Consider the following 20,240-nt stretch of genomic DNA (forward strand, 5'->3'; position numbering starts at 1 on the left):
GCAGAACCTGTGTAAGAAGATTTCTTATTTGATACTTTCTCCACCTCTGAAAAATCGGCAAAGACATTGCCTATGCTGAAAGGAGTCCTTAAACATGCTGCGGACATTTTCAAAGAGCCCACAAAGGCAAGGGTTATCAACCCTAGGATTGAAAAAAAAGTATAGACCTGCGCCTGTGGACCCTACCTACATCAAAGGCCAGCTCCCATTGGACTCCGTCGTAGTGGCCAATGCTGGCAAGAGGGCAAACTCGCAAACTATTGGTGATTATCCTCCTCCGGACAAAGAATCAAAGATCTTGGAGGCATCAGGAAAGCGTGTGGCAGCACAGGCTGCTAATATTTGGAGGATTTCAAATACACAGGCCCTATTGGCTAGATACGATAGGGCTCACTACGAAACATTAGAACAGCTGTTGCAACACCTGCCTGATGTTTACAAAGAGGGAGCAGAAATGATCATACAGGAGGGGAAGTTAATTTCTAATGCATCCATCAAATGTGCAGTGGATGCGGCAGACACGGCAGCTAGGGCCATTAACACTAGTGTAATGTTGAGACGTCACGCCTGGCTCCGCATCTCTGGGTTTAAACCAGAGATTCAAACAACTTTGCTCAACCAGCCAGTTAACCCTGACTTCCTTTTTGGTGCCGAGGTAGACACGACCCTCGAAAAAATTAAAAAGGACACAGACGGCAAAATCCATGGGGGCTATGCAGTCACAGCAGTTTCGGGGCAGTTCCTTTCGTCGCTCCGGTAATAGGGGAGCCTCTAGAGGATAAGCTTTAAAGCAAGCCCAGTACAACAAAGGGAGCACGCAAGCCACCTATACAAAAAATAACAGGGGTGGATATCGTGGGAACAGCGCCAAGGGCAGAGAACGTGGAAATAACAATGCCAGATCCTCCGCTCCCAACAAATAGTGACGCCTTGTCACTGCCCCCGACCATTTAACACCTGTCGGGGGAAGACTCCAGCAGTTCCTGCCAGTCTGGGAAGGCATTACCACAGACAGGTGGGTGAGACAACTTATCCAATACGGCTATTGTCTAGAACTAACCTCCACTCCCCCCAACCTACCCACAAGGCACTGTCCTATGTCCGCAGAGCACATGCACTTATTGCAGCAAGCAGTACTCTCCATGCTGCAAAAAGGGGCAATAGAACTCGTGCCTGCAAAAGAGCGAGGTACAGGGGTGTACTCTCTGTACTTCTTAATCCCAAAAAAGGACCGTTCCCTGCGGCCCATTCTAGACCTCAGACCCCTCAACCAATACATACTGTCAGAACACTTTCATATGTTAATCTTACAGCAGGTCCTACCATTGCTCAGTCAGGGCGACTTCCTAGCAACCCTGGACCTCAAGGATGCATATTTCCACATTCCCATTCACCCAAGTCACAGGAAATATCTCCGATTCACCATCAACAATCGGCATTACTAATTCAAGGTCCTGCCTTTCGGGGTCACCACTGCCCCCAGAGTGTTCACCAAGTGCTTAGCAACTGTGGCTGCGCACCTTCGTAGACAGCACATCCATGTCTATCCCTACCTGGACGACTAGCTTGTTCAAGCAAAGTCAGCCCAGCGGTGTGCCAGCCACATGTCACGCACAATTCACCTCCTACACAGTCTAGGATTCTCACTAAACTACCAAAAGTCGCACCTTCAGCCCGCTCATGTGCAACAGTACCGAGAGGCAACAATAAACACTCTAACGGCAACAGTGCAGCCAAACTCTGCCAGAGTCAACAGCATGCAGCTGCTAATTCAGAAATTCAGGCCCCAACAATCGCTCCCAGCGCAAGTATTCATGCAGCTGATCGGTATGATGGCCTCCTGCATATTCATAGTCCTGCACGCAAGGCTACACATGCGTCCCCTTCAAGAATGCTTAGCACGACAGTGGAACCAGGCTCATGGGCATCTAAAAGACATAGTGTTGGTGACCGGTCGTGCATACAACTCTCTGCATTGGTGGAACACACAAAACCTGTGCAGGGGACGACCGTTCCACGAGCCTGTCCCACAAGTAGTGCTGACGACGGACGCATCTCTCCAGGGCTGGGGGGCGCATGTCCTCCATTATACTGTGCAAGGACTATGGACGGCACAGCAGCAAAAGATGCATATCAATCTTTTGGAGCTGATGGCAATCTTCATGGCACTGAAAGCGTTCAAGTTGCACCTGTGCAACAAGGTCGTGTTGATCCGGACGGACAACATGACTGCCATATGTTACATCCAGAAACAGGGAGGCACACACTCCCCGCAGCTATCTCACCTAGCCCAGAGCATGTGGAAGTGGGCCATCCAAAGGAACATCTTCCTCATGGCGGAACATCTCCCAGGCAAGGACAACCAGATGGCGGACCTGCTCAGCAGGCACAGTCATCAGATGCACAAGTGGGAGATTCACCCCTCAGTGCTCCAACCATATTTCCAGCAGTGGGGTCATCCAGAGATCGACCTCTTCGCCACAAAAGAGAACGCAAAATGCCAAAACTTCGCCGCCAGGTTCCCACACCCGCAGTCTCAGGGCGATGCGATATGGATGAACTGGTCAGGCAGATTTGCGTACGCTTTTCCCCCAGCCCCACTCATACCGCTAGTGGTGCGCAAACTGCGGCAGCACTCCATGACGCACATCCTGGTTGCTCCAACGTGGGCACGGCAGGCTTGGTACACCACGTTCCTGGAACTTTCAGTGGTGCCTCACCAGCGGCTGCGCCTCACGCCCAGTCTCCTCACTCAGAGCCATGGAGACATTCATCACCCAGACCCGCAACAGTTGAGCCTTGCGATTTGGCTCCTGAGGTCATAGAGTTTGGCTACCTCAACTTGCCCCCTGACTGTATGAACGTCATCAAAGAGGCAAGGCGACCTACAACTAGGGCGTGCTATGCAGCCAAATGGAAACGTTTTGTCATCTACTGTTCAAATAATGACATTAATCCGCTAGATGCGTCCACGCAAAACATCATATGTTACTTGCTGCATCTATATCGATGCAATCTAGCGTATTGTTCCATTAGGATACATTTGGCCACCATGGCAGCTTATCTTCAAAACAGGCAGCATCTTTCCCTCTTCAGAGTGCCTGCCATTAAAGCCTTCTTAGAAGGACTCGAGTGATCCCTCCCAGACACCCTCCTTCGCCTGTCTGGAATCTAAACATCGTTCTCACCAGGCTCATGGGGCCACCCTTTGAGCCTCTTCATTCTTGTGAGATACAGTTTCTTACATGGAAAGTGGCTTTTCTGATAGCCATCACATAGCTACGAAGAGTCGGTGAGCTTCAAGCCCTGACAATTCAAGAGCCCATCCTACAAATTCATGCTAATAGGGTAGTGCTGCGCACCAACCCCAAATTCATGCCTAAGGTGGTCTCGCAGTTCCACATTAATCAAACCATAGAACTGCCAGTTTTCTTTCCAAACCCAGATTTAGTGGCAGACTGAGCACTTCACACCTTAGATGTTAAAAGAGCTCTCCTGTATTACATCAACAGGACAAAAGACTTTAGAAAGACTAAATAACTGTTTGTTGCCTTCTCTCCACAACACAAAGGCAACCCTATTTCCAAATCAGGTATAGCCAGATGGATTGTTAAGTGCATACAAATATGTTATCAAAAGGCTAAACGCACTTTAACAGTTCCCCCAAGAGCGCATTCCACACGCAAGTTAGGGGCATCCATGGCTTTCCTAGGTAACATTCCTCTAGAGGATATATGTAGAGCAGCCACATGGTCCACCATATATACATTTACCAAACACTACTGCGTAGATGTACACTCCAAACCGCAAGCTGCTGTAGGAGAGGCTGTTCTCAGAACTCTTTCAGACTGCTGCAGCTGGCACTGGCAACCGCCGCTAAGGAGGTAACTGCTATTTATTCTATGCACAGATATGAATTCAGCAGCCCACATTCCTCGAACGGAATATGCTACTTACCAGTATGCATCTGTTCTTGGCATGTAGGGCTGCTGAGATTCATATCGGCAACCCTCCTCCCCGGTGCCTGTCGCAGCTGTAGCACTCAGAATCCTTTTCAGGCATGGTCATCACTTTCAGTATTACACTCCATCTCTGCCACAATGGTGAAAAACAATCTGGGGATGGAGAGGATGCCCATGCGCACTGTAGTCCAGGGGAGGAGCCACCTATCTCGTGATACTTCGAAGACTCTTCCAGGACAACCATGTGCAATCATCCGGACCCAACACTAGGCGGCGATCTATGCACAGATATAAATGTCAGCAGCCCTACATGCCAAGAACAGATGCATACTGGTAAGTAGCATATTCCGTGTGTGTGTATATATATATATATATATATATATATATATATATGTGTGTGTGTGTGTGTGTGGTTGTGTGTGTGTATATATATGTATATGAGTTGCCCCTAGTTGAAGCGCACTCGCAGGGGGTATGATGAGGGTCTTGTGGTGAACACACCTCAGCTTTTCCTGACGCGTTTCGGGTTGGCACCCTTTATCAAAGGCAAGCTGCGACTCGATGACACCAAACACAACTTCTAGTATTTCCCTTCTTTTTATTTGATGATTTTAACATGTGATCAAGTCACAAAGTCACACACAAGGCATCCTGGAACTGGAAGTTCAAATTCAAACCCATGTGGGCTGTTACCTCGCATTTGAATTCCTCCATGCAAAGTCCACCTCCAAGAGATCTCCCCTAGTGCACACCAGCTCCTACTGCTCCGTGTCCCGCTGTTACCAAACAGTGGGGTATCCGTGCTGATAACTCGGCGGTGTCACTTCGCGACCGGGCTGACCCCTTGGTTATGGAAAGAAGAGTTGCCCCTAGTTGAAGCGCACTCCCAGGGGGTATGATAAGGATCAGGGAGGGTCTTGTTGTGGACACACCTCAGCTTTTCCTGACTCGTTTCGGGTTGGCACCCTTTATCAAAGGCAAGCTGCGACTCGATGACACCAAACACCACTTCCAGTATTTCCCCTCTTTTTATTTGATGATTTTAACATGTGATCAAGTCACAAGGCATCCTGGGACTGGAAGTTCAAATTCAAACCCATGTGGGCTGATGTTACCTCTCATTTTAATTACTCCATGCAAAGTTCACCGCCAAGAGATCTCCCCCAGTGCACACCAGCTCCTCCTGCTCAGTGTCCCGCTGTTACCAAGCGGCGGCGGATCCGTGCTGATAACGCAGCGGTGTCACTCCTTCCTTCCCCAGTAGGTAGTTATAGTCAGGGCCGATTTATCCATAGGAAATCCGCAACATTTTAGGTGAGATAACTTTGGCGCCGGTTGACCGATCTAGGCAAAATTTTCAAAACTGGTGGGGCGCTCCCGTCCGCTACTATCCTGAAAGTCTCGGAGTGATTCGTCAAGTGGGGACCGAGAAAAAAGGGGGGGTCCCAAAATGTGTTTTCCCCATGAAATTTCCTATAGTAACCTTCCGTCGCAGCTACAGCCTGAACTGCTGAAAGGAATTACACCAAATTTGGCAGAAAGGTAGACCGTGGTTCAGAGTCGTGCCTTTTGGTTAAATGGTGTAAATCCGTTCAGTATTTCCTGGGAAAATCTAAATTAAAATCACTTATCTATGGCCGCGCAGGATCCGCGCACCCTGCCGAGTAAGAGCTGTATGCTAATTGACTGTCAACACTCCAAACCAGGAAGTGTTGACAGCCATTTTGTGCCTCGGTAGAACTGAGGTACAAGAAGCAGAAAAAAACTCGAAAAACGCAAAAAGGGGGCAGGGTAGAAACATCCTGACACCTTAGGCCTGCTTAGGGGGTCCCACAAGGAGCCCCAGGGCCAAAACATTGTTTTGGGGTTTTTTTTCGTTTTTTTTTATCTGCAAAATCTGCGCAGTGTGCGCGGAGCCTGCCGATTTAAATTTTAAAAAAGCGCTGGCTTAATAGTTCCCAGGGGACTACCCCCCGGGGCTCTACTTAATTGACATTGCGGGGTGGCACACTGACCCCCCCCCCACCCCCCCCCTGCTGCCCCGGGGACCCCCACTCCCGGGGCTTTAAAAATAAATACCCTGTTGGGAGGGGGGCTCAAGCCCCCCCATACGCCCCGGGGACCGCCACCTCTCCGGGGCTCTAAATATTTAAATTGGGGGGGTCCATGATAGACCCCACAGCCCCGGGACCACCATCCCCCGGGGCTGTGGAAAATAGTGGGAGGGGAGTCCCCGGGGCAACTAGCCCACCAGGTACTGCCAGTAAGCACCACGGAGCTGCGTTGCAGAGTGTGGTAAAAAAAGGGGCGAGGCCTCCGAAATCCTCTCTGCAACGCAGCCCCCTGGCGCATACTGGAGGTACCTTGGGGCTAGTTGGCCCCCAGGGACCCACTATTGAGGAGGAATTAATTCTCTAACTTAAAACGCGCCACAGGGCGTGTTTGAAGACTTGTCACCCCAGGCCACGCCCCCTTCCTTCACCGTGGTGCGTTTTAAGTTGGGGAATTAATTCTCTTGCAATACTGAGGGTCCCTGAGGGCCAACTAGCCCAACAGGTATATGGAGTATACACCAGGGAGCTGCGTTGCAGACAGGTGTTCAGAGGCCATGCCCCTTTTTACACCTCTCTGGAACGCAGCTCTGTGGCGCTTACTGGAGGTACCCAGTGGGCTAGTTTGACCCTAGGGACCCTTAGGATTCAAGGGGACTTGATCTCTCAACTTAGAACAGCTGCAGGGCGCGTTTACACAGTGGGGAAGGAAGAAGACGGGGCCTGAGGTGACGTGTGCAAACTCTCCCTGTGGCGCGTTTTAAGTTGGGGAACTAATTCCCCTTCAATCCTGAGGGACCCTAGGGCCAACTAGCCCACCAGGTGCTTCCAAGGAGCGCCTCTGCGTTGCAGAGATGTGGTGCAGGCAGGGCCCCTTTTTACACCTCTCTGCAATGTTGCTTACTGGATGTACCTAGTGGGCTAATTTGCACCTAGGGACCCTCCTGATTCAAGGGGAGTTCATCTCCCAACTTAAAATGGCCACAGGGCGTGTTTACACCGTGGGGAAGGGAGGAGACGGGGCCTGAGGTGACGTGTGCAAAACTCCCTATGGCTCGTTTTAAGTTGGGGAAATAATTCCCCTTCAATCCTAAGGGCCCATAGGGGCCAAATAGTCCACCAGGTGCTTCCAGTAAGCGCCAATGCGCTGCGTTGCAGAGAGGTGATCCAGGCTGTGCCCATTTTCTCTGCAACGCAGCTCTGTGGTGCTAACTAGAGATACCTGATGGACTAGTTGTACCCAAGGGACACTCAGAATTCAAGGGGACTTCATCCCCCAAATTAAAACGGCCACAGGGCGTGTTTGCACACGTCAGCTCAGCCACCCAACTCCCTTCACCAGTGTGCACACGCGCCCTGTGGCGCATTTTAAGAGGTAGTTTTAATCCCCCTGCCCTATTATATACTAGGGGCTTACAGAAGAGGTCATGCTAACAACAGGGGTACCCCAACGCATAGTGTTCCCTAGTGTTTGTAGGTGTTTTTAATGTATTCTAAGTGTGTTTTAGCATTGCAATGGCTCCAGGACTGGTTAGTCCGAGTCAGTTACCACCAGTACCCATCTGAAAAAGTTGAGGGTGCAGGATGATTTTGCGACAAGGCCTCTTTCTGCTCCTCTGTTTGTTCTTTCTGCACGTCTTCCTTCTTCCTGCACTTTTCTGCATTTTTCTTCTTTCTGTGTGTTTTTTCTTCTTTAGGTGTCCTACCTCTGTGGGCATAGTTAGAAACTAACATTTAAAAAAGCTTTGAAATTCACTGAAAAAACCATAGGTTTCAGTTACGTTATAGTTAGGAATTAGCATTTAAAAAACCTTTGAAATTCACTGAAAAAACCATAGGTTTTAGGGGCGTTCTAGTTAGCTGGAAATTTCACTCACACAAAAACATTGAAATTCCTCCGTTATAGTTAGTTTAGCTAACTGTAACTTGCGCGTCCGCAATGCACTGCTGATGACGTCACATATTACATCACTGATGACATGGTCAGTGACATCACTCATGACATCACTGATGACATCACCCTTGTGATAGTAGCAGACTTCCTCTCTCCCTAATATAACCTTTGATAAACACATTCAAAAATAGAAACAAAAATTTTCAAAAAAATGGACATACCAATACCAGTTACAACAACCTATTCAGTAATTCCAAAATCTACATATACTCATTCACCAACAGTCTTATATGGTCACTCATACATGTACTCACTCATCATATGTACTCATGCACCTATACATCTTATTACACACCGCCACTCATTCATAGTTACTCACACACAGTCACTCATGCTAATAAAGATTAAAACATCCATTTACTTGCATATACAGTTGTACACACACCATTACACTTACTGCTACAGAAACGTACACATGCTTACTCTCTTAACCTCATCCGTGCGGTGCAGATTTACCCCCGATGCTGGACCCTAATGTAAATGGGTGTGGTCATGACGGAACGGTTCCGTCATGAGCACAGAGTTATCGATGCTCATGACGGAACCGTTCCGTCATTTATTTTATTTTAATTTCTTCTATAGCGCCGGAATCAATCCCGTAAGGGTATCTCCGCGCTTTGCCAGCTGTAGAGTTATCAGGAAGAGCATCCTAGGAAGTTATATGGACAGAAATGCTTCTTGATAGAGAAGGGTTTTTAATGTCTTTCTGAAGGACAAGTAGTTGGTGGTTGTTCTTACATCGATGGGAAGTTTGTTCCACAGGGCAGGTCCAACTGAGGAGAAGGCTCGGTCTCCTTGTCTAGATTTCTTTGTAGCAGGGGGTTTTAAAAGGGCTTGGTTGCTTGAGCGGAGAGACCTACTGGGCTGATACAGCTCCAGGGATTGAGATAGATATTTAGGACTTGCTCCATAAAGGCATTTGTGAACCGTGCAGCAGATTTTGAAGTTAATGCGCTGCCGTATGGGAAGCCAATGCAGTTCTTTCAGCAAGGGTTTAGAGGGAGTCCTGGCTGGTGCACCCATGACCAGTCTTGCTGCCGTATTCTGGACTACCTGCAAACGACCTACTGCATCTGCATTTGCTAATGTCAGCAGGCCGTTACAGTAGTCCAGGCGACTGGTCACCAAGGCCTGTACAAGTGTCTTTCTATAGGTGGCAGGGAGATATGGGAAGACACGTCTAAGTAGGCCAATGGTGTGGAAACACAACCCTGCGATGTAGTTGGTGTGTTCCTTCAGGGTCAGCTTTTGGTCCAACTTCACCCCAAGGTTTTTTACATGAGGTTTGGATGTAGGTACTGAGCCGAGATCTATTGGCCACCAGTCAGGGGACCAGAGGATGCTTGCCTTGCCAAAGAGCATGACCTCTGTTTTTGTCACATTTCATTGGAGGCAGTTCACCGCCATCCAGTGTGACACCGCTCTCATACCCTCAGCAAAGTTCTCCTTGACTTTGGGGCCAAGGGAGCTGAAAGGGTAGAGGAGCTGGGTGTCATCAGCGTAGGAAACCGGTATGAACCCATATTTCCGCACAATCTCAGCAAGGGGGGCCACATAAACATTGAACAATGTAGGGCTAAGGCATGAGCCCTGTGGCACCCCCTTCGTGAGCACCCTTGAGGTGGAACGAAAGGGGCCCAGGCTGATAGATTGCGATCTCCCGGAGAGGAAACTCTCCAACCATGATAGTGCTAAGCCTCCAATTCCTACTCCCTGCAAACGGCTGAGAAGGATGTTATGGGACACGGTATCAAAGGCTGCGGACAGGTCCAACAGCACTAGAATCATGGAACCACCTCTATCTTGTGACATTTTGATCTGATCTATTCAAAAAAGGGGATTGGCCCAGCGGGTTTAGGGAAGGAAGGTAGGGCCGATTAATACTCAAGGAAGAAGGTGTACCTTCACAACCACTTAGTTAGAAAAAATTAATTAGTCAGAAGAACGCAGATCAATCCGTTATTCTTAGCCTGTAACTTTGGCTGATTAGTATTTAATTATTCAACATTTTTTATGAAAGAAAGAAGGACATGTAATCAACTCGACAGAGAATACATCATTGATAATGTCCTACTGACAATACACAAAACAACTAAAGAAAACACATATCAATTTATGTACATTTACAAAAAAAAGGTTTACACAAAAAATCACAAGCTTTAACAAAACAACAATAATTCTGACATGTGGTGATCTACTCATCAACCTGGTGAAAACAGTTGGAATGTGATGAAATCCTTATTGCATATTTACACAATTTATGAAAAAAGGAAAATGCAACTGTTATAAATACAATTACAAATTGATGCAACGATTTCTATCCTTCGAGATTCAAGCTATACTTGATATAGTGGCCGACGCGTTTCGAGTCTCGGTTTTTGAAATTACCGGACTCTCATCAGGGCTGGATGAGTCTTTCAGAAGAAAGCCAACTGTTTACAAGAAAAATAAAATAAAAAGACGGTTGGAACTACTCTTCCCAAAAGGGTCTTTAATACAAAAGCAGTTATTTTAACTTAAAGGAATGTTTCATACCTGGTCGGTGACCAGCGGAGCTTTGGGCATCTCCTGTACAGTTTATGCAGTGCTCACCTGTAATTGACAAGGCGGAGGGGCTGAGTCTAAACTTGCCACGCTGTCCCTTAGAATACGGAGAATTGGATACGATATGCCCTGTGCGATCCTACACTAGGTAAATCTCGTTTGTTTACTATACCTTGTGAGGCTCCTTCCTTGTCCAATATTAGACTCAGCCCCTCCGCCTTGTCAATTACAGGTGAGCACTGCATAAACTGTACAGGAGATGCCCAAAGCTCCGCTGGTCACCGACCAGGTATGAAACATTCCTTTAAGTTAAAATAACTGCTTTTGTATTAAAGACCCTTTTGGGAAGAGTAGTTCCAACCGTCTTTTTATTTTATTTTTCTTGTAAACAGTTGGCTTTCTTCTGAAAGACTCATCCAGCCCTGATGAGAGTCCGGTAATTTCAAAAACCGAGACTCGAAACGCGTCGGCCACTATATCAAGTATAGCTTGAATCTCGAAGGATAGAAATCGTTGCATCAATTTGTAATTGTATTTATAACAGTTGCATTTTCCTTTTTTCATAAATTGTGTAAATATGCAATAAGGATTTCATCACATTCCAACTGTTTTCACCAGGTTGATGAGTAGATCACCACATGTCAGAATTATTGTTGTTTTGTTAAAGCTTGTGATTTTTTGTGTAAACCTTTTTTTTGTAAATGTACATAAATTGATATGTGTTTTCTTTAGTTGTTTTGTGTATTGTCAGTAGGACATTATCAATGATGTATTCTCTGTCGAGTTGATTACATGTCCTTCTTTCTTTCATAAAAAATGTTGAATAATTAAATACTAATCAGCCAAAGTTACAGGCTAAGAATAACGGATTGATCTGCGTTCTTCTGACTAATTAATTTTTTCTAACTAAGTGGTTGTGAAGGTACACCTTCTTCCTTGAGTATTTTGATCTGATCTGTCACAGAGAGAAGGGCCGATTCAGTGCTGTGGTTGGGCCTGAACCCAGATTGAGATTGGTCCAGGCCCCCTGTCGCCTCGATAAAGCTGGAAAGGGTGGGGTTAACGTGTTTCTCTGCCAATTTGCTGATGAAGGGAAGGAGAGAAATCGGGCGGAGGTTGGAGAGTTCTGACCAGGGCAAGGTGGAATTTTTACATATGGGGTTCACTACCGCTTCCTTCCAGGCTAGTGGAAGTTGACCCTCGGCAAAGGAGAGATTGAGCAATTTCTGAATAGGGGGACCTAATATCTCGTTTAGAGGGGAGATGAGTTTGGCGGGTATCAGGTCAGTAGGAGAGCCAGTCTTTATTTGGTTGATGAGTGTGGTCAGGTCCTTGATGGTTATTTCTGGGATGACCTGAAGAGTTTTTCCAGAGGTCAACATTGGGGAAATTTCAGGGATCTCAGTTTCCAAGGGATCTGAGACTACAGTGATTTTTTTGTATGTCCCTTCTATTTTGTCCTCAAAGAACTGAGATATTTCGTCACATAGAACTTGGGTAAAGGTGTCTGGGCTCTCACATACTTCAGGGTTGGTAAAGGTCTGAATGATTTTAAATAGCTCTCTTGTAGAGTTGCCCGCCTCTGCAATTTGGGTGGTGAGGCTTGTTCTTCTTGCTTTTTTTATATTTTTGTAATAGGAGGTCATAGCCTCCAAGTATCGGCTCTTATCTTCCCCATTGCCTGTCCGTCTCCAAAGTTTTTCCAATTTTCTGCATCTCTGCTTTTCTGTTTTAAGGGCCTCAGTATACCATGCTTCCCTTTTAGCTATGGTGGTTTTTTTCACATTTTTCTGAGGGGCCAGAGTGTCAATAGCTGTCATCAGTGTGGAGTTAAACTTGGAGAGAGCAGTATCGATGTTATCAGAGTTGGAGAGTATAGGCTGTTCCCATGTTTGAGTAAGCTTAGCAAAAGTAATTTTATGCCATGGTCTACGTTTAGTGGACTGAGTGGCCGGGCGATTTATGGGATTGGATAAGTGTGGTAAAGAGAAATCTATCATTTTATGGTCAGACCAATTAATGTGCTTAGGGGGATGGCAGTAGACGTTGGGATGGGTAGTGAGGATTAGGTCCAGGGTGTGACCACCCGAGTGAGTGGGACCACTATTTCTCGGATGTAGCCCTAAGAGGGCAAGGTCTGCCAGAAATACATTAGTATCCGGATGATCATCAGTGTCAATATGAAAATTAAAATCTCCAAGTAAAATGAAGTTCCCGTTAGCTTTCATGTGGGGGGCTAACAATTCAGTGAGGGCAAGGGAGAACCCAGCATTGGGTCCAGGCGGGCGATAGACTAGTGCTCCTTTCCAATGTACCTTGGGATTGATTTTTAGATGAAAGATTAGTACTTCCATGGTAGGCAGCATCACTTGTTCTAAGACTCTGATATTCAGAGTGTCTCTATATATGATAGCGATCCCGCCTCCTACCTTCACAGGGCGGTCTAGGCGAAGAATTTTATATCCCATGGGTATCCCTAAGGTGATAGTGGGGATAGTGTGGGGTTTCAGCCATGTTTCAGTTAAGAAACATATGTCAGGCTGAATGCTGTAAATGGTGTCCCATAATTGTATATAATGTTTAGGGAGTGATCTGACATTTAACAAAAAGCTTTTCCAGCCTCCCTGAGAATCTATGCTATCTGTGGGCCGTCCGGCAATGATGTAGGAGTGCGTAGCTTGAAAACCGCAATTGATGCAGGAGAAGGGACCCTCGGGACATTTTAGCGTTTTATTGGTACAGCTATATTTCCCCTGGGGTTGCAGCGCCCTGAGAGCATGTGGTGCATACCTGATACAAGGGGTGGGCATGGGGCAGTCCATAGTAACAAGGGCAGAGTGGGTGGCCCCTGGCCCCGTCCAGTCGCGGACGGGCGCAGACGGGCTACTCTTTGGCTACTCTTCGGCGTAGCTTCGGCTCCACTGCGCGCGACCGCTGCGCGCTCAGTAGGGGGCGAGGGCTAAATAGCATCGAAAGGGTTAAACAATCACTTCTAGAATAACATACTTATTTATACAGGAACTCTTCCAATCTCACTCTTGCATATACTCCCTTATATACACGAATACTTACATATACTAGTTTTAAACATATGTAGTTACTCAGACACTATTGAGACAGTCATTCACTCACTAACACACCCATACACACAGTCATCCACCCAGAGTCCTGCACACATGCTGTCTTCAAAACACATACAGTGAGTCACTCATTCATGCATCTATGCGCTAAGTAATAACCCCCACCGAACCATACAGACACTCATACTGATACTCAAAAAACCAAGTAAAAACCCATATAGACACTCATGTAGCTACTTACCAACCCATGCAGCCACTTATACACAAAGTGAGAGACTGATTTAGACAGTTACAAATTTAAACATTACTCAATAACCCATGTATTCACTAAATAACTCAGTCAGTTATACAATCAATTTTACAAAAAACATCCATTTAGACACTTATTTACCCATTTATTCTTCCAGCTACCTTGAGATATACATATATAAAAAATATTAAATTTTTAGAAAAAGACACATTCACTGGATGATGTCATCAGTGATGTCATTTGAGATGTCATCAGTGATGTCATGAGTGATGTCACTGAGCATGTCATGAGTGTTGTAATATGTGACGTCATCAGCAGTGCATTTCGGGCGCTCGCGTTATAGTTAGCTGAACTAACTATAACTGGGGAATTTCAATGGTTTTGTATGAGTGAAATGTCCAGATAACTAGAACACCCCTGAAACCTATGGTTTTTTTCTGTGAAAAAAAAAATATATATATTACTCAAAGTAGTCTTTTTGTTTTTAAAGTAATGTGATTTGGTTTCCTAATGATTCTGATAATGCGTATAAATTGAACCATTTACATGTATGGAAAGTGGCACACTTCGGATACTAAACCATCTTTTGAACAGTACCGCTACTATTGTGTTGAACACAACTGCACTAGTTCTGTGAGAGCATGGTTTTGCTCGTCACCAGATTATCAACTATATTTCACATGTTTGTTGTAGGATGACGTGCCAGCAATGGATTTTGTCACTGCAGCAGCTAACCTCAGGATGCATATCTTCAGCATGCCCATGAAGAGTAAATTTGACATAAAGTGTAAGAACACCTTTTATTGACTTTTTCATGACTGTTAAATTTAAGGCTCCAGTCTTTTGCTTTCTATTAAAACTGTGTTCATGTTGATTTCTTCAGCCATGGCAGGAAATATTATTCCTGCTATAGCGACTACGAATGCAGTCATTGCTGGTCTCATAGTGCTGGAGGGCTTGAAGATTTTATCTGGAAACATAGAGAAGTGTAAAACTGTGAGTAATGGTCAAAAAAAATATTTTTTTTTTAATGAATAAATAGCATCCTCACTAATATTCTCATATTTACTTGTCTTGACAAGATATTTCTAAATAAGAAACCAAATCCAAGAAAGAAGCTGCTTGTTCCTTGTGCTTTGGATCCACCAAACTCCAATTGTTACGTGTGTGCTAGTCGCCCAGAAGTGACCGTGAAACTGAATGTTAACAAAGTGACCGTGCAGACGCTGCAGGATAAGGTAGGCAATTGGGATCTTTATCACCATTTTTTTATGTATTGGTATCTATTTCCTTAGGAGGCAGGAAATAAAACCCTCTTTCTGCTAAAGTGATGCAACAACAGTTTCTTTCCATGGAAGATGGAGTTAAATGCGTAGTCTAGATTATATTTTGCTGTACTAATTGTAAAATCTTCCCCACTACTTTTGCAGATATTGAAGGAAAGGTTTGCCATGGTTATGCCTGATGTCCAAATAGAAGATGGGAAGGGGACGATATTAATCTCTTCAGAGGAAGGAGAAACTGAAGGTGTGTACTAGGGCTACTGAAGGACATAAATATTTTGCACTGTTCGGTGGTGTCATTGAATCCACTTTGACAGAGGCAATGTCATAATTTCCTCCAACTCTGCATTGCACTACATTTAAGATTCAGCCTACTTCCCCAGAGCTGAGTGCAGCCCGATAAATGGGAATTCAGATCGAACAGGAAAATGTATGCATTTTCTCTGAATTATGGGATGCTAAACTCAGTCTTCCTGGTGCCTAACATTGGCTCTTGAAACCCTTCAGTTCGTGGGGGCAGTGGTGGAATTGTACACAGGGACCTAAGTAAAGCCACCTCTAAAAGGGCCGCATGCATAAAATGTTCTTTGTGTTGATAGTTGCCCATGGTGAATATCTGGGGCTCCTTACTACTTTCTTCTGAGGGGTAATTTTCACTTTGTGTTATGCCACTATCCACTTAAATGTGCTATGGTTGGTTACAAATAATAGAGAAATAATGTAACTGTAGTAGGTTTCCGTTTAACACGACCCATAAAGTACTACAATACTAACTGTGCTCTAATTCATTATATATATATATATATATATATATATATATATATATATATATATATATATATATATATATATATATATATATATATATATATATATATATATATATATATATATACACCAATCCCAGTTTAATGTTACCTCCTGCATGGAATCCTTGTAGACACTACCAGATGCTCCCCAAGTATTGAACATGGCTCAACCAATGTTTGTCTATGCTAATTAACACCAGTTTGAGAGGCAGCAGAAACATTTGTGCATATAAACGTCGTTTTTGGGAGGGGGGGGGTTTATTAATTTCTTCTACTGTTTGCAAGTGGGTACCAGCGCCCTATATCCTGCAGATGCAATATGAAGCCCAAGTTTGCCCCCAAGTGTTTAATACAGATATTGGCAGACTTATTATTTTAAACTATGCATTTCCTAAACGGGCAATTTATAGCAGCAGTGTACTCAATTCATTGTGCTACAAAAACATATGCTCCGGAACCGGCAGAGCCAGGGGTAGGTCAGAAGCCCGAACCGCTCTCTAGCACAGACAGTCTGCACGCACAAAAGCGTCCAACCTGATTGGACCAACTGGGGCCCTAGGTTTTGACAGTTCTGGGTCTTCCCCCAGGAGATATACTGAATATCCATGTAATGTATACAGGGCGTGGTTTGCACACACTTTACCTGTCCATCCCTGTTGGAGTAGGATAAGGTCTTCTTGGTCCTGACGTAGTGCCAAGATCCTCTGGGACTGTAATAGGCATTTAGCATGTTGACCTTGTTACTTACACTTACTGTAGCTAAAATAGACCATTACATCTATTATATGCTCGACTCCTGTTTTTTTTTTTAACCTTAACAAAGGGACCCAACAATTAAATTAAGTTCTCTTTTGGATCCCCCCCAGTCATTTTTTAGTGCACTCCTTCAATACCCATTCTACTCACATTTCCTAACTTCCCCCTCACAATTCTCATCGATTAAAAAAAAAAATAATAATAAATAAATAAAACTCCGGTAAAGAGCCCCCTTGAGGAGCCAGTTGGGCATTGCATCGCGGGCACAATTAGGAGCTGCTCAATGATGAAGCATGACACCCCATGTGGAGTGTGAGGGCCCTTGCTCCTAAAACGAGTGATTCCCTTCATTCACCACGTTATAAGACCTAGATACCCACATATGAACTGCACACTCCTTGTTCTTATAGACATATACCACATGTTTGTTTTTTCCAATGGTTCTATCTGTCCTGATTCCCTATCCAAAGTGTCGGATTGGACCCAAAAAACCTCAGTTGTAGTAGAATTTTCGAGATGGCAACCAGGAGACCAAGATTGTGGATTTAGCTAGGCATCACTGGATGTGATGATACTGATCAGTGACAGTGCCACCTAGACATGTGACTTTACCTACTTGCCAAAATCTTGCCTGCAACACTGTTGTCTCAATGCTTGTATGTGGTTCATTTATATGTCTTACAGAAGAGGTCAATAAATCAGTACTTACCGTTGTTCAAGAAGCTTGTCCCTTATGCTGCTCTCTGAGGAGCACAATGTTCTCAAAACCTTTATTAGGGCCCACAGGATGGCTTTTACCACCCCTTTGGGAACGCACTGGTTAAGAAGGTGATTACCTTCTACCTTTTCTTCACCCCAAACTACAATTCCACATTTCTGACTTGCCTGAAAGAAAATGCAGAACATTGAGCAGAGGCTTTGGGACTGCATCTTGCTGTGCCTGAATTTAGCTTCGGTATGATTTGGGAACCAGTTTGGTAACAGGTTTTGGGATTAGAGCCTCTCAATTCACGCCACCAAGAGTGCTAGTGAAGAGGTTTGGTGGAATATTGTGTTAATCCATCTGCATAATTTGAGTCCCAGTCAAAGGCCCTTTTTAGGTCGAGCGTAGCGATGGACCTATTGTCGGCGTGTTCCGGGGAATGTGAGACAGCGATCACCCACGCGCCTCTGCTGTCTCAGATACCTCCTCGTGTGCGCGTACGGCGCCGTGCACATCCCCTGCCTGCCATTCACTCTCATTCACACACAGCCACACTCGCGCATTCGCGCACACACACATACACCTACGCAGGCACAATGCATACACACATACGAGCGCCCATGAACGCACGCACATACATACATGCAGGGACACACGAGAGCACTGAGGCCCCCCAGCCCTTTGGAACTTACCGGGCCAATCTCGGGGGACTCCACTCGCAGCACGCTCCTTTCCCGGGGCTCCCAGTTGGTCAAGAGAGCCCCGCAACACTTCCGCAACCTCCTGCTGGCGGCCCCGGGGCTCTCCACCGCTCACAGGAGCCCCGGGCCGCAAGACGGATTTACGCCTCCTGCCTCCTCTTCCGGTCCGAACCAGCCACGCCCACGTCACAAGGCGACCTTGCCTGACTTCCGGTGCGGCCGCGGAGGGATTCACTGCTGGTTTTTAAAGCACTGAATAATTAACTAATGTCCCCAGCGCAGTATTGTACAATGAAAACCAGCACATATCTTCAGTGACGCCTTGTTTTACTTCTGTTTTTAAAGGACTCTGGCTGATTTCCGAGACTGAGGCACAAGCTGGACTCCCTTGGTGTCCTTCCCACTTGCACACACAGGCACTTGCTGCTTCACAGGGGTTCTCACACAGCAGCGACAGTCACTGGGGAGTGTCTGTGCACCGTACCTGTGGTGTGCTATAACGTTTCAGCATTGAACATTAACATTTCCTGTACACTGTCTCTCGCACCCCGCGGGCGAGGGTGCGGGGTGGCTCCCGGCGCCCATTCAATGTGCAGTGATGAATCTTTCGCGCAGCTGAGCTAACGGCTAGCTGGAATATGCTGCAGACAATTTATGAGACTGAATCATGTTTTTCCTCAGATGGGGTTTCGGGACGTGATCAGCGCTTGGCGCCCGGCGAGGATGCACAGCATGATCAGCGTAGGTAGGAGAGTGCCGTATGTACTCGCCGACCAGCTGTCTGCTCCTCGGCAACCGCCCATTCAGACTGTGTGATGAGATTGCCTTTAGAGACGTCATGTTCACTAGCCTGGGGATACCTTGCTGACTGCTGCTTATTGGTATACACGCCAATGATTTCAGTGAAGAGTTTAAGGGATACCGGCTGTGTTCTGAGTGGAATCTACGGTATGTAGTTGACCGTAGTGCAATTGCTCCGCTGCCTCTGTGTGAGAGCGGACCTTCTCCAGGAAGGCAGAGGCAGCAGAAGAGTATGAAAAAATGCATTTCACTGCTTCAGTGGCCCTGAACGCTAACATGCTGAAGTTGAACGATGGAGTTTTATCAACTGTTCTCTCTGTCTCAATCCATGTAGTCTCATTCATCAACGTATCTTTAATTCCTAAATAGTCTCATAGCATATTTGTGTGAACATGGTTGTAAATGCACCCTAAAACATTCTTGCCGGGAGACCTGCAGGTAAGTCACACGTGAGAGCTTCAGCCAGCGCTAGTTTCCAGGAGACATCACATGGCTTCCTGGGACCTGTAGTTTCATTTATATCATGGCAACTACATGTAATAGGTCACAGAATGCCCCGTACAGTTGGTTGAAAGGCCAGGACTCACTGGGGACGCAGGTGACGCACTTGACATCCGGGCACTAACTGGGCAGACGGGCAAAAGCGTGCACAGTATGCATCTTGCATGCGTGTAATACACAGGCGGAAATGCAGCTGTCAGGCGGATGGAATTGTGAACGTATTTGCATATTCTCAGTATTTTGGGACTGAGCCTCCAGCTGCCTGCCCACATGCTGGTTACTTTACAAAAGATGGCGGGAACTAAGGTGTGTCTAAAGGAGTCATACCTCTGATGTCACCTTTCACATCTGCACTCTCCCACTTTATAACATCTGTCCCCGAACTCTGCCTCTAGTCTAAGACCCTGGATTCTGGGGTAAAGACAGCGTATCGACAGGCAGTTCAAACGGTGCCACGCGAATGACTGGAGCGCATGACGTGGACAGGACGGGTCTGCCAAGTATGGAGAAGCGCAGGAGCAGTTTGTAGTACTTAGTGAATCATGGTGGAGGAGGGCAGCTTCCATTCGGGGTTCATTGATCATTCTTTCTTTTTGTTTCATTGATTTTCGTGGTGTTCTTTTTTGGCCATTTGGTCTTTTTTGGCCATTTGGCCATTTGGTTCGCGTTTCATCGTGATTGTGTTCCTCATACATGGTCAAGCATTGTCGTGGGCGTGTCCAATGCATTTCGGGCATTGGTGACATGCCCTTCATCGGGGAATGGACACTAGAGGCGATGATGTGGATCAACATTGGAATGGAAGATGATGGTGGTGTTTGCAAAGTAGCAGTGAAAGGACCATG

At 46.0% G+C, this 20,240-nt stretch overlaps 1 protein-coding gene across 1 annotated transcript in view; it reads left to right on the forward strand.

The window, feature by feature from the left end:
• The window catches only part of UBA2 (ubiquitin like modifier activating enzyme 2), a 190,649-nt gene that overhangs the window by 121,527 nt on the left and 48,882 nt on the right, over positions 1-20,240 (forward strand). Inside the window, exons 11-14 of the mRNA XM_086950487.1 lie at positions 14,535-14,628; positions 14,725-14,837; positions 14,924-15,079; positions 15,272-15,368. Coding sequence (XP_086806613.1) covers positions 14,535-14,628; positions 14,725-14,837; positions 14,924-15,079; positions 15,272-15,368 — 460 coding nt within the window. The remainder of the gene's footprint in view (positions 1-14,534; positions 14,629-14,724; positions 14,838-14,923; positions 15,080-15,271; positions 15,369-20,240) is intronic.

Source organism: Lissotriton vulgaris, unplaced genomic scaffold, assembly GCF_964263255.1.
Source record: "Lissotriton vulgaris unplaced genomic scaffold, aLisVul1.2 SCAFFOLD_1049, whole genome shotgun sequence".
NCBI lineage: Eukaryota > Metazoa > Chordata > Amphibia > Caudata > Salamandridae > Lissotriton > Lissotriton vulgaris.